Below are 18008 nucleotides of genomic sequence, written 5' to 3'. Positions count from 1 at the left end.
GTTCACAAAACAGCGAGGCAACTAGTCGAAGTGAAATGACGACATTACTCAACCCAGAAACTTTGGCAGAATAAACTGGTTAACTTACTTTTTTCTTCCAAAACATGAACCTGAAACCCAAAGAAACCCAATCCACATTGTGTTTAGTTACTGTCCATGTATGAAATTGACAAAATATTGAAGGTGGTCTGGCATGACACGTGCAACACTCTAAAAACTGCACTGCAATGTAAAAATCATACAATGGGAATGACAAGAGAAAATGGGGAAAAACAAAAAAAAACAAAAAAACAAAGCTTACATTTACACTCTGTTACGGTGGCTCTGTGCATCGCTCGATTAAAACTACTGTGAGTTTTCAAACATGGCAGCAAATGCTTTATCCATCCAATTCGATTAATGTTTTTTTTTTGCAATTTAACATTATTTATGACCTATGCACAACATTAAACAACATGAAATATAACAAAAATAATGAAATATGATATTTACATCACATTAAACTTTAACTGGCTCAAGTTATGGCTCTTAATATCTTTTAAAAGCCATGACAAATCTTGAATTATTTTATTACACTTTGCACAGGCCCAATGACGTCTGAGAAGAGCTCATTATAATTATGGACAAAATGGCCCATTAATTCAGGCACTGGTTATTAGCCCATACCACCCTTTTGAAATTGATCACTGATTTAGGCTTGTTTTTTTTTCACATTTCAATTCCACTATTGAATACCCTTGAGAATTAAACATTCTTTGCTCTTTGAAAGGATGTATTTGCATTTTTATGTGAAATTATCATTATATTCATGGCATAACATGGTCTTAAAACAATGTCGGTAATATTGTGATATTACTGTTTATTGTGATCATTTCTGTTAAGGATTTTATATATATATATATATATATATGTTATCACTGTTAAACATTTGTAGCTTTGTCTTCTTTCTCATGAGAACGGTGTTGTGCTGTTTTGCACTTCACCCTGAGAACGTACGTGTTATTCAACCTTGTTTTAGCTTTGTCTTCTTTCTCATGAGAACGGAGATGTGCTGTTTTGCACCTGTCTTAATGCAATCCTGAGAATTCAATTTTGTTTTAGCACTCTGGGGTCAATCTGAACTGGGAATGAAGGACTGGATGTACTTATTGTTATAACATAACTTTGTTTTCGTAGCCGCTAACGACTGGGAGTAAAAGAACTGAAGGTTGAATTTTGACTGATTGTGATGCTTAGTGTTCCAGGCAGATGCAAAACAGCTGATAACTGCAACAGACGAACGAGATGTGCTGACCTGAAGTGTTCTTCCTTACAGCTGCACTTGACGTATGCGTTTATGTTATGGGAAGAAACTTGTCTTGCGTCATTACCCCCACCCTTAGGACAAGTTTCTTGTTTATGTGATGAGGGCGTCTCTTAATAAAAAGAGCGGAAAAGCAGGCCAGACTTTAGTGTAGCCTTGGTGTACAGCCTGGCCGCACTCCGCGCGTAATATTTGACTTTCTGTCTCACTGGTGTTTCTTGACTCTGTTTGTCTTGTTAAAGGTTTAAAAATGTTTGGAGGAGAAAATACCCAACATTGACTGGGGGCTCGTCCGGGAGCTCAACAATACCGGAGGTGTCCAGCGGAGGTCGTCAAGTCCAGACGTAAATCCTTGGCCAAGGTCCGATCGATTGATCGTGTCTGCAATTGTCGACCACCGTTGGCATCGTCTGGTTGACGAGATTTTCCCGAAGAAGACAGACAGGAAGTCGAGTCAGTGAGTAGAATTTCTTTGTAAATAGTACTGAGTGAGTGGTGATCAGATCACATAAACAGTTAAATTCCGCAAGCGATGATACAGAATCGTCTGTTAATGCAAAGCAGTTAAACTCTGTAAGGAGGGCGGACTCCTCTACGGTTGCGAGGGACGCAAGTAGTTAAATTCCGGAAGGAGGATACGGACTCCTCTGTTTTAATACGTAAAGGAAATCCCGGGTAGAAATACGTGCACTGTAAAAAGTAGTTAAATTTGGCAGGGACGGCGGAGTCCCCTAATGCAGGACATTAGTTAAATTTCACAGGAGGGCGAGCTCCCCTGGCATAAGAATGCGCGTACGATTATTAGGAGTGTTTCTATGTGTAAATAGTGTTTTGCGCAAGTGTAAATAACTGTGTGAAAACTGTGTGTGTGTAATACTTTGGACAACGTTAGTGACAACCGTGCGTGTGGAAGCAGAGGCAAGTGATTCCGCTTCCTACGGGGAGGTGAAAGGAATCAACCACACGACGGCAAATTAATTGTCACGTCCAAAGAAAGTGTGAAAACTTCAGATTTAGAACACCCTAGGTGTGCCCCCGTCTGAAGTCCAAATTATAACAAGGGATAATAAAAATGGGGGGTAAGACGTCTATAAATAAGGAAAATTTATCAACTGACGACTGGAAATTTATGGAAGCAAAAAATCCAAAAACAACAAAAAATTGGAGACCTGGATTAATAAACATGACTTTGACGGACGACTGAACCTGATCAGTATACAGAAGCTGAAGAAGGAGTTAGAACAGCAACATAAAGGTGATGAGAAAAAGATGCAGAAAGTAGGGGCAGATTTAGTGGCATTTTGGGAGGAAGAAGCAGAGAACAGACAGAAGGGAGCAGAGAAGCGACGATTAGAGAAAGCAAGAAAAAAGAAAGCTGTAGGTAAGGCAGAAGAAGATGTGATAATTCAGCACAGAGAACCAGAACAGCCTCAACAACCACCGCCGGCTGGACCGTCGGTGGCAAAGAGACCTTTATCTCCTCTACCAGAGGATGACGATGTATTGCCACCACAGTATGATTTGGCAGTAAAACCTAAGGTAAAAAGAGAAAAACCAGAAAAACCACAAACACGCAGTCAAGCAAAAGTGCCTACAGCCCCTCCCATGGTGGAACATAGTGATCAGGGAGGTGCCTATCCTATGATAGAAGTACCAAATCCTCGTGCAGAAACAGCAGGACAGCTACCAACCATGCTCGTTTATCGGACATGGAATGCTGATGATATCAAAGCAGCAGTCGACATGATACCATCGCCACATGTCGACATTGAGGGATTTATGCAGGATATAGAAAACATTAGAACATCTTACCACCTTAATGGACCTGAAGTCCAACAGGTGTGGATGAAAGCATGTGGCCCTAAATGGAGTCAGGTACGTGGAGACTGGAATCCTGCAGATCAACAAGGCGTACCACTGACACATGATGATCTAGTCTTGAAAACAAGAGTGGAAGCTACGATTACACGTGCAAAAGGAGTGTTAGGACCAAAGATAAATTATACTGAAATTACCAGGACAACGATATACATTCACCAGATTACCGCAGGGTTACGCAGAGAGCCCAACTATTTATTCTCAAGTCATGTCAGCATGTTTAGCTAATTTCGTTCCACCGGCAGATAGCCAACTATTAGTGTATGTTGATGACATTTGATTGCCTCTGACACACGAGAAAACTGCATAACTGACACAGTAGCATTATTATGTTTCTTATTTGATAATGGCCACAAAGTGAGTAAAAACAAAGTTTAAAGTAAAATATTTAGGACATGAATTATCAGCCACAGGGCGCACAATCCTGTCTGACAGGAAGGAAGCAATTTTGCACGCTCCAAAACCACAAACCAAAAAGCAGATGATGTCATTTTTTGGACTGACTAATTACTGCAGGGCATGGATTCCCTGCTATGCAGAATTGACTAGTCCACTTTCTGATTTGATGTACAAGGATGATATTTCAATGTCAACCGTGTTGGAATGGAACAAAGATGCTGAGGAAGCTTTTGTAAAAGTAAAACAAACAGTGTCATCCACAGTTTTGGCACTACCAGATTATAGTAAACCATTCATTCAAACAGTTGATTGTAAGAATAAGTTCATGACTAGTGTTTTGGTTCAAGTGTATGGCTCAAAATTGAGGCCAGTTGCCTACTACTCATCTAAATTGGATGCAGTAGCAAGTGCTCTACCACCATGTGTACAGGCTGTTGTTGCAGCCTCTATGGCTGTTCAAAGTAGCAGTAATGTTGTTCTATTCCATCAGTTGACACTGAAAGTTCCACATGCAGTCTCTGCACTTCTGTTGCAGACAAACATGAGCCTTTTGTCCCCAGCAAGACATCTTTCGTGTATGTCCTTGCTATTATCACAACCACATCTTACGGTAGAGCGATGTACAACATTGAATCCATCCACATTGATACCCTTACCTGAGTATGGTGAGCCGCACAATTGTCTTGATGTAGCTACGGTCTGTACGAAAGCACGTCCAGACCTCCAGGACACACCCATCCCAAACAGTACAATTGTGTATGTGGATGGTTCTTCCACTAAAAACGCTTATGGACAAACACAATCTGGATATGCTGTTGTCACAAATTCAGAAGTATTGGATTCTGCTTCATTGCCATCCTCATTTTCAGCACAAGCAGCTGAATTAGTTGCTTTAACTGCAGCTTGCTATCTGTTTAAAGGTACGGCTGTATCAATTTATACAGACAGCCAGTACGCTTTCAGTACGCTGTGAAATTGCCTAACCAAATTGCTATATGCAAATGTGCGGCTCACACCAAAGGCTCTGACAGTGTTTCAAAAGGAAATGACGTTGCTGACAAAACCGCAAAGGCGGCAACAGCTCTTTCTATTTTTCTCCTATATGACACCCCTCCGGATATGACCACAAAAGAAACCCATATTGCCAAAAAAAAATATGTTTAAATGGGCAGCTATTATGAGCCATGGCGTGACGCATGTCTCATCAGGGGGTATGATATCGCAATTGCAATCTATTTTTTGTCTTTATGGGTTCGATGCATATGCAAAACAGCATTGTAGAGCATGCATGACATGTGCAAAACACAACTCACAAGGCAATTTGAGACCCCAAAGAGGTAAATTTCCAACACCACAATATCCCTTTCAAGTGATTCATATGGATTATATACAGCTGAGTAAACATGAAGGGAAGGAATTTTGTTTAGTCATAATTGATGCCTTCTCAAAATGGGTAGAATTGTTCCCTACAAAACATGCAGATGCACTTACAGTGGCTAAGGCATTGTGCAAAGACATCATTCCATGATTTGGAATACCAGAAACAGTCTATTCAGATAATGGAGCGCATTTTGTTAATACAATAGTGCAATACGTAGGAGAAGCGCTACAGGTCAATCTCAAAACTCATTGCGCTTATCATCCACACAGTGCCGGATTAGTGGAAAGGACAAAGGGCACAATAAAAATAAGATTAAGGAAATGTATAGAAGAGACAAAACGAACCTGGATTGAATGTTGGACCTAGTAAAATTGTATATGAGAATAACACCAACACCATCAGGGTTAACACCATTTGAGATACTTTATGGACGACCATATCGTCTACCAATTTTGACATGGATACTAAAACAGCAGATGAGGAACAAACATTAGCAAATTTTATGAAAAAGACATTAACACAGAAAGAGATAACTTAAACACATTTACTGCCGAATAATTTTGATCTTCCACAGGACGGCCTTCCAGTAGTCTAGCCAGGAGACTGGGTGTTCATCAGAGTGATTAAGAGGAAGAACTGGTCCAGTCCTCGTTGGGAAGGTCTATACCGAGTGCTGTTAACAACACCAACTGCAGTAAAGATAGCGGAGAGATCAACGTGGATACATCACTGTAAGATACAGCGTGTGTTGGCGGCCTCCACAGTGTAAGGGGAAGTCTGGCTACAAAGGGAGTCTATTTAATTAGCAATAGATTGTCTCAATGCCAGTGAAGCAGGGAGATCCTTGCACTATTAGGTGAGGTGGTTAACAACACTGTATCCTAGCAATCATGACTGAACTACAGCAGACCCCGGAGCGGCGTGCTCAGCGCCGCCGCTGCCGGACTGTTGGTAGGGCAGCCGGTTGTGTTGTGATCTTAGTGTGTTTCGTGCTCCTCGGATTCCTGGCCTGGTGGTTGACCCAAGAATTGCAGCTCACTGTGGACCGAGCCAGAGAACAACGCAAGCAACATCAGAAGAGGTTTATTCATAATGTGAACGAGACAGATGGACACCCTCATATATACCATACTAATATGTGGTACAGATATGTTCATTTATTGGCTATGGAATTACGTTACTAATTATTATGTTTGTTCGCAAATACCTATATCCTCAACACACCCAGCTCTGACGGCTAAACCGTACCCTGCTAGGGTGACAGAATGTCTTATCATACGGATGCATAATCAAACTGTATTTCGGGGGCAGCAGTTCTCAGCAAATCTGATAAGATGTAACACCACTTGCCTCAGTGCAACCACTTATATGATAGGGATTTCAACAGAGGACGTACAAGCGTGCCCAAGTGCTGCTCCATTGACTAGACTGAAGGGAAACGCAAAAATATCATCACGTTAAATTGTCATCACAACGGCCATTCCCAATTTGCTTTTACGGGACAGGGAATAAAAATGTAGGTAAAATTAAGAAACGTCTGTGTACCCAAACGTATGTTTTATCAAATAATTTAAGCCTAACCAAAACATAATATGTGGATGGTACTTATCTTCATCACATTGGACGGGGATGTAATTATACAGGCTCCTGTCCATGGGGAACGGATGAATCATGTGCTTATGTTAGTAAGTTTTGCTACCACCTGTAAATGGTACTCCGGTGTATGATGACATCTATTGGCTTTATGGTTCCAGACTGTACATGAGTCTCCCACCAAATTGGGGTGGTGTGTGTGCACCTACCCAGGTGATTGACCATACATATGTGGTAAGACCTCCACAGAGAAGAATGGCAGCACCAGACGGAGGAGATTGATATACCCAGATGTGTTACCACATAATCACATGTGGGGCTCGGATGTACTAAAGGACCAAAAAATTGTGGTCTGTAGGAGATAAAATAGCACATTCATTGTTCCCCTGGATAGGAGTGGGAAAAAATTCATTAATGATTGAAACTCTGAATTATTGATTGGGTCTGTTCATGAATGTAACAAAAAAAATAGTAGCAGCTCAAAACACTGAAATAGATGCTTTACGTACCATGGTGATGCAAAATCGCATGGTTTTAGACTTGCTTACTGGTTCACAGGGAGGAGTTTGTGTTCTGCTGAACACAACATGCTGTACTTTCATCCCAGACTCCATTCATTCAGTGGATATGCAGGACGCATTGGAGGAGCTGAATGAACTTCGTGATGCAATGCATAAAGACACCCTAGCCGTGAACCGGTGGAATCCCTGGTCCTGGTTGACTTCAGGACCATGTTGGCAGTTACTATTGAAAATGGTGTCAAATACATTTGTACAGCGTAATCTGGCCTTCCAACAAACTATGCCAAAATATCAAGCATTGAAACAGTCAGACCTTAGTGGAGAAAACTGTAATGACTGTACTGAGAATTATGATGATATTGAAAAGCTCACAACTCCAGTTCAAGCTTGAACTGTTGACGTGATGAGTTAACACACTCTTAGCCTATGAAGCTTTAGCTGAAAAAGTAATAAGACAAGTGGTGTAGTCGAATAATACAGAAAAACGGTTCATTTATACCAGTCGGTAGGAGTGATGTATGGTGGTGGTGTGGTGATAACAGAATCTTTGATAGACTGCCACGAAATGTGTCAGGTTATTGTGCATTAATATCATTATTGTTACCCATGACCCCTGAAGACGTTACGACATATGCAGCCTCTTATTCCTGAGGATTGGCAGAAAGGCATAGCCAGACATAGAGTAAAAAGAGATTGGAAAGGAGTAGGAAATCCAACATATATTGACGCAATAGGAGTCCCCAGAGGAGTGCCTGACGAGTATAAACTGGTTGATCAAATAGCAGCTGGATTCAAATCTTCCATCTGTTGGTGGTGTTCAATTAATAAAAACGTGGACAGAATAAACTAAGTTAATAAACTAACTAACTAAGCTGGGTGATGCCTGCTATACGTTTAACAGGTGATAAACAGGTGGGAAATGTTAAGGATTTTATATATATATATATATATGTTATCACTGTTAAACATTTGTAGCTTTGTCTTCTTTCTCATGAGAACGGTGTTGTGCTGTTTTGCACTTCACCCTGAGAAGGTACGTGTTATTCAACCTTGTTTTAGCTTTGTCTTCTTTCTCATGAGAACGGAGATGTGCTGTTTTGCACCTGTCTTAATGCAATCCTGAGAATTCAATTTTGTTTTAGCACTCTGGGGTCAATCTGAACTGGGAATGAAGGACTGGATGTACTTATTGTTATAACATAACTTTGTTTTCGTAGCCGCTAACGACTGGGAGTAAAAGAACTGAAGGTTGAATTTTGACTGATTGTGATGCTTAGTGTTCCAGGCAGATGCAAAACAGCTGATAACTGCAACAGACGAACGAGATGTGCTGACCTGAAGTGTTCTTCCTTACAGCTGCACTTGACGTATGCGTTTATGTTATGGGAAGAAACTTGTCTTGCGTCATTACCCCCACCCTTAGGACAAGTTTCTTGTTTATGTGATGAGGGCGTCTCTTAATAAAAAGAGCGGAAAAGCAGGCCAGACTTTAGTGTAGCCTTGGTGTACAGCCTGGCCGCACTCCGCGCGTAATATTTGACTTTCTGTCTCACTGGTGTTTCTTGACTCTGTTTGTCTTGTTAAAGGTTTAAAAATGTTTGGAGGAGAAAATACCCAACAATTTCTGAGGTAATATACCATCCAGCAAAGTTTGTGTCAGGCCTATCTATTACATCAGGGGTGGGCAACTTGTTCCAGAAAGGGCCAAGAGGGAGCAGGTTTTCTTTGCAGCCACTGATTCCACCAGGTGATTTCACTGATTAATATCACTTTGAGCAGATGGAATCAGTTAATCAGTGAAATCACCTGGTGGAGTCAGTGGCTGCAAAGAAAACCTGCTCCCTCTTGGCCCTTTCTGGAACAAGATGTGCACCCCTGTATTACATCAATTAGCATTGAGGAATACACTGTCTTTAAATCACCTGCTTCTCTGTCAATCTGTGTGTGGCTGAACGATCTCGTGCCCTGGCATCAGGTTGGCAACATTCTTATGTAAACAAACATGCATGTAAGCACAATAGGGCTGCAACAAATTATATTTATAATCAATGAATCGATTGATTGATTTGTTGTTTGGGCCATAAAATGTCAGAAAATTGTTAAAAATGTCAGTGTTTTTCAAAGCCCAAGACGATGCCTTCAAATGTCTTATTTTGTCCACAACCAATAGATATTCAGTTTATTGTCACAAGAAACCAGTAAAATTAAACTAAAAAATATTAACATTTTAATATATATTAATTTAATATTAATTTAATCCCCTGGGGCCATGGAATTGCTGTTGAGTCAAAAGCAATGGGTTTTATGCTTCTGGATTTGACTGTTCAGAGTAGATTAATCGTTGCAGCTTTAAAACACAACAGCAAATATCAAAGTCAGAAACATTATGGAGGTCATGCCTATATGTCTTGCTATAAGGTGATACTGAAATGATCACAACAGGTCTACTATTGTTGACTCTTCTGTAATTTTTACTGAGAATCTGATGTGTTCAATATACGAGGGCTGTCCATAAAGTATAGGTCCTTTTTTTTATTATTTATTATTATTTATTATTTATTTATTAAAAAAAATCTCCTTTAACAGTGGAATATCCGGATAAAATGCTGAAACCGACTTCTTCTGAAACTTCTCTGTTCTCTCACGACGTCCTGGATCAATAGAGCCTGAAACGTGGAGGTTTTCAGCTTGAAACAGGCTGACGACGGCGCCTGGGAGTGCTGCACGACGTCTCGCTCCATGGGAAGTCCTTAAATCGACAGTATCACCTCAAAATCTCTCATCAGCCGTTAAAATTTTCACCGAAAACCATCTTAATTTTTCGAACCGTGTCCACTTCGATGTGTCTCACAGGTTTAGAAAAAATTTTGATCAAACAAAGCGCCAGTCTCTCAGCAACTTCTCAGACAAAGGAATTCCGACGAAGGGCTGGACGACTCCTCCCACAAGGAGTGCTCACAGGCGAATGACGTCACCGACAGGCGTGGAAAAACTCACGCATGCGCACGAGGGTTCAAGCATGTCTGACGTAAAAACATATGAATGAAATCCATATAGTTTTTGAAAAAAATAAAAAGGACCTATACTTTATGGACAGCCCTCGTAATTAAAATGCTGTATCTCTCCAAGCTAATACCAATTAATTTAAAACAGGATTATGTAGTGTGAAGAGTTCTCCTACCAAGTCTGCATCTTCGTCATCCTCATACAGCTCCATGTCTGTCCTCATGTTGTCCTCCACGACCTCGCTCTCATCGTCCTCGCAGCCCACGAAGAATCTGGGAGCGCCACGCCGGCTCTCACCCGGGCTGTTGGGCTCTGACATCACAATCCCCCACAGCAGCCCTCAGCGTCCCACCACGCCATCTTACACCAACACACAGCCGGAGCAGGCTGTCGATGGAAGGGCACAAGCCCTGGCGAGAGGGACGGGTCCACGCTGTCTGGGCTGCACAACAGGAGACAGAGGTGCGCAAGGCAATACAGCAGAATGACACCAAATACTGGACAGATGTCCTCAAGCGTAATGGTCAGGCCCCGGAATTGTCAGTATGCTTGCCATTCTTCTTTCAGGAAATCCACATTGTATGAGTGGCTCAGTTTTCTCTGGGTCTTCAGCTCCAGGTAGCTAACGGCAAAGAATGAAAGAATGGCAAACCTAGAAGAAGAAAAAAAAAAACCCCTGCTGATTTTATTGACATGCATTGCAATGTCAAATACAATACAAGAGAACCTCAACAAACATGACAACTAACAGCTTTAAATTGAAAAGCCACAATGGTGGCCAAGGTGTAGGGGTGGTTTCCAAGTGGTTAGTGTGCTTGGTTTCAGTGCAGAAGGTTCCCAGTTCAAACCCCATCCCTACTACCTTTCTCCATGCAATGTGGGATTGCGTCAGCAAGGACATCCAGCGTAAAACTTGTGCCAAATCAAAATGCAGGTCTACCTTAGATCTACTGTGGCAAAAGACAAGGGAGCAGCCGAAGGGACTTACTTTACAATGTGAATCATGACTGAATGTGCATCTCCTATTGACACAAATAGTGCAACTACCCTTCCAATGTTTTTGTTAAATACACTTGACATATTGGAAATAATTAAGTTCATAGTGCCAACAAAACTGCACATCAATTAATTATGTGAACAACCTCATGGACCTGTCAGATCTGTTGTGTGGGCCGCCAGAAGAGGAGGTACTGCTGGCCCACCACCAGAGGGCGCCCTGCCTGAAGTGCGGGCTTCAGGCACAAGAGGGCGCTGCCGCCACGGACACAGCCGGGAGTGACAGCTGTCACTCATTATTTCCTGACAGCTGTCACTCATTCTTCATCATCTCACTCCATAAAACCCAGACGTCATCTCCACCTCATCGCCGAGATATCGTACTTCTATGGAGGTAACTTTCTCTGCCAGCATTAAGTGATTCCAAGTGCTATTGTGTTGCAGCTGTCAACCAGAGGACCGGCGTGGGTCGCGACTGTTTCGTCCTACATCCCGTCAGATAAGTGGTTAAACAGACGCTGCACGAGTGTGTGTTAAAGGTGGAGGTGGCATTCCCACCGTTGTTGTTACGGGGTGTACACACACCCACACTTGACTGTCTTTGCTCTTCGCCAGCAGTACCAGATCCGACAGTCGGGGACAGTGATCACCTGGGAATTCGGGACTTGGCGGCTCCAGTATTCACCAGGTTCGGTGGCGGCGGAAATCGTGTGGTTCCGGCTCTTCTCAGGACAGACGTCTTCTATCCTCGAGCCTGCCCACACGTCACCTTTGTGGATTGACTGTTATCAGATTCTGAGATTGTCTGTATATTCGTTGTGCACCTTCACAACATTAAATTGTTACTTTTTTGGCTCATCTATTGACCGTTCATTTGCGCCCCCTGTTGTGGGTCCGTGTCACTACACTTTCACAACAAGATCTTGACGATTTAGCCAGCGTATGCCGGCGTATTAAAAATACGGCGAATACGCTGGTGTACGTCTAATAAGTTATGGGTACGTTTTGTAAAAGTTAAGAGCACATTGAAGCACGCTGGTATACGTCGTAGTACTGTGACTTTGTCAAAAGATTTTGGGCATGCACAATATTTTCGACGCATTCACATATGTCTCATATCCTCCTGGAGGATGTGTCCCACATATGCGGGACATACGTTTTGGGTAAATTACACAATTATTGACACATTTCTTGTGAGTTATTCATAAGCCAAAATGCATCCATTGATCTGTCCACTGATTGGTTCAAAGCTGCAGTCATGGAAAGAGTTCAGACTTTCAAATATTAAAACCATTCACACAGAGTAAATATACCTGTTCATTTCAGTTTGATTCATCATCACAGCCTAAAAAAACCTCATCCACATAAAGCGTCCTGATTTTGGAAAACGATATCTGAAAATACTTAGTTCCTTGCCGTGGTTGAAGAAAGAAGCATTTTAAAAGCAGTCCTGTGTTTGTCTGCTCCCAGTGTGTTTTTCAGCCTCAACCAGAACTCGCTTTGTGCCACAACAAGAAAATTTAAAGTTGAAAGAGTCACAGCGCCTCATTCATTCATGTCAGCATTTATCACAGGCATTAGTTGATTTTTCAACATTCTGCACGCAATTAAAATAAATCACATGATCCAGCGAGACAAAAATAAAATTAAATAAAATTTTAAAAAAATGTTAAATTACTCTGTCTGGCCTCCGTATGGAGGGTCGCAGCTGCGCAAAAGTGTACGCATGCTCGATGACATGCACGTGAAAATGTACATGCTTCGCCTAATTGACAAAAGAGTTCTGTTGGCGGTGGAAATGCAAGACAACCCAGACTTATCTGTTGTGACCCGTACCGAGCCATATGCCAGCGTATGCCGACAACCCCATTTCCACTGAGCGGGAAATGGGGTTGTCGGCATACGCTGGCTGAATTCTCAAGGTGTGACAGGCCTATTAGATTTACATACGATCACTGCAGACCTACAGTGGATGGAACACATACATAATTGAATTGATTTTCTTATGTACCACCTGGATGTTGAACTGGGATCACAGACAGTTGCATCCATTTAAACAGATGATGCTGCAGGTTTGAACATTAATTATCTCCAGCAGCACTTACTTGCTCAGTATAATTAGGATTTACTGTCATGTTCATTTGGTTTACACCAATGATGATTGTGATGTGTAGTGTTATGGTGCAAAACATGACATCTGACCTGTGTTTTCATCCTGACCTAAGACCACATTTTACACTACAGACCCAATCTTGTTAGTTGACAAGCACATATGTGTCCAAAGCCTTAGGCATATAAATTTGACCTCACAACACATGGTTTCATGATAGGAATGCACATTATGGCAGGATATATATATATATATATATATACATACACACACACACACACACACAAACTTTGTGCTCAAAAGTTTACATACTCTGATAAAATTTCTGTTTTTTGGCCATTTTTCAGAGAATATGAATGATAACATCCCCCCCCCCACCAAGGTTAGCCGTGGGTTGAAGCCATTTATTGCCAAACAACGGGATTTACTCTTTTTAAATCATAATGACAACGGAAACTACCCAAGTGACCCTGATCCAAAGTTTACATCCTCCTGTTATTAATACTATGTATTGCCCCCCTTTAACATCAATGACAACTTGGAGTCTTTTGTGGTAGTTTGTGGACAAGGCTCTCTGATGGTAAAGCTGCCACTGAATGTGTCTTGGACTTTAATTACATCAATTATGAAGAAATACATACAGTATGGTAGTCTATGGTAATTCTGCATGGAGTAGACAGTTCTCAAAAACTGAGTGACTGTGCAAGAAGGAGAAGAATGAGCAAAGCCACCAAGCCACCCAGACAACCCAGAAAAAGTTATAGGCTCATGTGGCTGTGACTGGAGAAATTGTGCACAGTGAAAATTTTGCATTTTGCATCACCACACTAAGCTTCATAGTGGAGTATAGCAGAGAAGGATATTCTTTTACCAAAACAGATCAAATCTAGGCTTGCATCTCAGATGTACCAGGGGTCAAAATACATTTTTTAACCTACTTGCACTGGTGCTAGCAACAAAAAAGTTACTTGCACAACCAAAAGTCAGTCTTATATTAACCTTAAAACTCCTCCTCTGATGTGTCAGACAATTCCTCTCTGGAGCTGCAGGAGCTCAGGTTATAATGAAATAATGAAACTCCCTGAATTGGGAACGTTTCATGATGTTGTGAACCCAGGGACGGTGCCACTGGCGACATTTGTCAGCTTTCCACAACAAATAGAGCACAGCAACTCGCTCCGTGTGTGAGAGTCGTCAAACACAGGGAAGATAAAGACAACACACTAGAAATTTTTTTCCTTATTTATTCCTTTATTGGTTCATTCTACTGGTGCTTATAGTTGATAAAACTTGGATAAAGTTACTTGCACCAGTGCTAGTGCAGTATAAAATTACATGCACCCCTCGAATAATACGTGCACAAACTAGCACATGCACATACTAATTTGACTCCTGCGTACCTTATGGCAATTTGTAGCTAAACTTTCAGATCTTAAGAAAATCCTCCTCTATACCACTGCATCATAAAGTTGTATAATTTAATTGATACAATAAGCAAAGCTTCACTACAAAACGAACAAGAGCAAAGAGAGCTTTCTGATGTCCGCCAATGCAGATCCCGATCACGTCCAAAATTCAGTGGAGCCTTCCATGGCCTAATATCGATCTGTGGTGCAAATTTGGTGAGAATCTGTGCAGTAATTTTGACATCCTTCAAAGCCTATATAAAGCGCAATCTTGATCCAGAATCTGGATCACATCCAAAATTTCATTGAATCTTCCATGGCCTAATATCTCGTTGTGAAGATTTCGTCAAAATCTATGCAGCAGTTTTGACGTAATCTGTACATAAGATGTTGATTAGGGAGCATGATTAATGCACAGGTGTGCCTTAGGCTGGCCACAATAAACTGTCACTCTGAAATGTGAAGTTTTGCTTTATTGGGGTGGGGGTGGGGTGTCAGAAAACCAGTCAGTGTGACCACCATTTGCCTCATGCAGTGCAACACATCTCCTTAAACCCCTTTCACACCAGCCTGCTTCGAGGTGTCGTGCGGCGTCATGACGACACCATGTGGAAGCAACCTAGTGCTGAGACACTAGCAGCTCAATGCCACAACTGTGCGACGGATGCAAAGGATGAAGCAAATCGGACGCCAAAATTAAACATGTTTAATTTTTTTGCGACCTATGCTCGAAGCAGAAAGGAAGTGGTTTCAACGCAAGTCAGAGCAAAATGACGGTACTCAACGTGACTGGAAGCCACACCCTCACAATACAAAGTTACCCAGTGCCAATTTATGATTCCTGCTGTGTTCCATTGTTCCTTAAGTATAAATCACGCATGATTGTTTTTATACCATGTACAGAATGCACTAAAACTACACGCTCAAAGAGCACAGAAAAAAAAAAATGCTGATTGCAACCTGCTGCAGCAGCTCCTCGCTCTTAAATTCTCTAACAATTATGTTCAAATAAAGTCCATAAAAGTCCTGCTCACAGACTGACTGCCAAAGACAGGACATGTCCACATCCAGTAAAAATCCCCAGTTGGACAAAAATCCCCCCTGGACATCCCCAGTCCACTCACGGACGATTTGTTCGCGCGTGCACATGTGAACAATTAAAAAAATAAATAAACTGGCTAGCTGCTGCAGTTCCTCATTCTCCCCTCAAATTCTGTCATCATTCTGTTAAATGCTCACAGGCTGATTGCCAGAGACAGGACACGTCAAGTATAACTCCAGGCGTCTCCACATTTACACACGGACGGTTCGTTAGCACTCGCACACAGCTTGCGGTCAAAGAAAGATAAACTAACAGAAAGAGCGCAGCTCTGCAGCCCTGCACAAGAACAAATATAAACTAGAAGAGAAATTTGAGTGCACAGTAAATGGACTGCATTTATATAGCGCTTTTCCATCTGCATCAGACGCTCAAAGCGCTTCACAATTATGCCTCACATTCACCCCGATATCAGGGTGCTGCCATACAAGGCGCTGCCATACAGGCGCTCACTACACACCGGGAGCAATAGGGGATTAAAGGCCTTGCCCAAGGGCCCTAGTGATTTTCTAGTCAGGCAGGGATAGGACCCATGATGTTCTGGACTCAAGCCCAACACCTTAACCACTAGACCATCACCTCCCCTTAACCAGTCTGGCCGCAGTCAGATTGTCTGCAGCTTCTCCTCTGTCCTCACCTCCTCTCTGCCCCCCTGCTGCGCGCACCTGATGCAGATATTCCTGCGTCGTCATGACGCCACAGGAAGCAACTCGAAGCAGGTCTGGTGTGAAAGCGGCTTCAGCATAGAGTTGATCAAGTTGGTGATTGTGGGCTGTGGAATGTTGGTTCACTCCTCTTCAATGGCTGTGCAAAGTTTCTGGATATTGGCAGGAACTGGAACATGCTGTCGTATACGCTGATCCAGAGCACCCCAAACATGCTCAATGGGTGACATGTCTGGCGAGTATGCTGGCCACGCAAGAACAGGGATGTTTTCGGCTTCCAGGAATTGTGTCGAGATCCTTACAACATGGGGCTACGCATCATCATGCTGCAACATAAGATGATGGTCATGGATGAACGGCACAACAATGGGCCGCAGGATCTCGTCACAGTATCTCTGTGCATTCAAAATGCCATCAATAAAATGCACCAGTGTTCGTTGTCCATAACATACACCTGCCCATACCATAATTGCACTGTCAATCCACGTTGACAACAAACCGCCGCGCACCCACACAATGCCACACATGCTGTTTGCCATCTGCCCTGAACAGTAAAAAACAGGATTCAACCAGGTCGAGACCCCGATGAGGACAACGAGCATGCAGGTGAGCTTCCCTGAGATGGTTTATGACAGTTTGTGCAGAAATTCTTTGGTTCTGCAAACCAATTGTTGCAGCAGCTGTCCAGGTGGCTGGTGTCAGATGATCTTGGAGGTGAACATGCTGGATGTGGAGGTCTTGGACTGGTGTGGTTACACATGATCTGTGATTGTAAAGCCAGTTGGATGTACTGCCAAATTCCATGAAGCGCCTTTGCACATAGCTTATGGTAGAAAAATGAACATTCAACTCACGAGCAATAGCTCTGGTGGACATTCCTGCAGTCAGTTTGCCAATTATATGCTCCTTCAAAACTTGTGACATATGTGGCATTGTGCTGTGTGATAAAACTGAACATTTCAGAGTGGCCTTTTATTGTGGCCTGCCTAAGGCACATATGTGCAATAATCATCCTGTCTAATCAGCATCTTCTTGATATGCCACACCTGTTAGGTGGGATGGATTATCTGAGCAAAGAAGTGCTCACTACAGATTTAGACAGATTTGAGAGAAATATTTTTGTGTATATAGAAAATGTTTTAGATCTTTGAGTTAAGCTCATGAAAAACTGGGAGCAAAAACAAGTGTTGCGTGTGTACATATAGGCTGATGTAAACTACTGCAGGATGGACGTCAGCCTGAATACTAAGGCAATGCTGGATTATAACAAAATCGTAAAACTGTTCAATCGTATTGCTTGCATCTGAAAAGACCTTCAACCACAAACAGCCACCGCACTGTTAGCATTTAGGTCTCTTTAGCAGAGTCCCGGCTATGTAAACAAGCCGGCCAAGTGCCAGTTTGTATATAACGCCAAACGCTTCTGTGAAGGTTAATAATTAAGACCGGAAGCGAAGTCTTGTTGTCGTTTTGAGTTTTTTTTTGTTTGTTTGTTTGTTTTATTTATTTATTTTAACAGCAACGTGTCAAACAGTTATTTCGCTTACCTACCTAGATAGCTGCTGCCATTAGCTTAAATTGACGTCCTACTCCGCGACAACAAGCCAGTGAAACCAAACCATTTTGGTTGGAAGCGGGACTGAGTTACGTC

General features: G+C 42.2%; 1 protein-coding gene across 9 annotated transcripts in view; it reads right to left on the bottom strand.

Annotated features, from left to right (window-relative positions):
* ppip5k1a (diphosphoinositol pentakisphosphate kinase 1a) overlaps positions 1-18008 on the bottom strand; it is a 171249-nt gene extending 153241 nt beyond the window's left edge. For 8 of the 9 annotated variants that reach the window (XM_034194052.1, XM_034194059.1, XM_034194093.1 and 5 more), the window contains exon 1: positions 10257-10400. In XM_034194052.1, the coding sequence (XP_034049943.1) occupies positions 10257-10400 (144 nt within the window). Of the gene's footprint in view, positions 1-10256; positions 10734-17908 lie in introns of those variants that run through there. The other variant, XM_034194040.1, reaches the window with a different exon arrangement.

Source organism: Thalassophryne amazonica, chromosome 2 (genome assembly GCF_902500255.1).
Source record: "Thalassophryne amazonica chromosome 2, fThaAma1.1, whole genome shotgun sequence".
Lineage (NCBI taxonomy): Eukaryota > Metazoa > Chordata > Actinopteri > Batrachoidiformes > Batrachoididae > Thalassophryne > Thalassophryne amazonica.
Note: the sequence above shows the minus strand (reverse complement) of the source record. Positions and strands in the feature narration are given on the sequence as shown.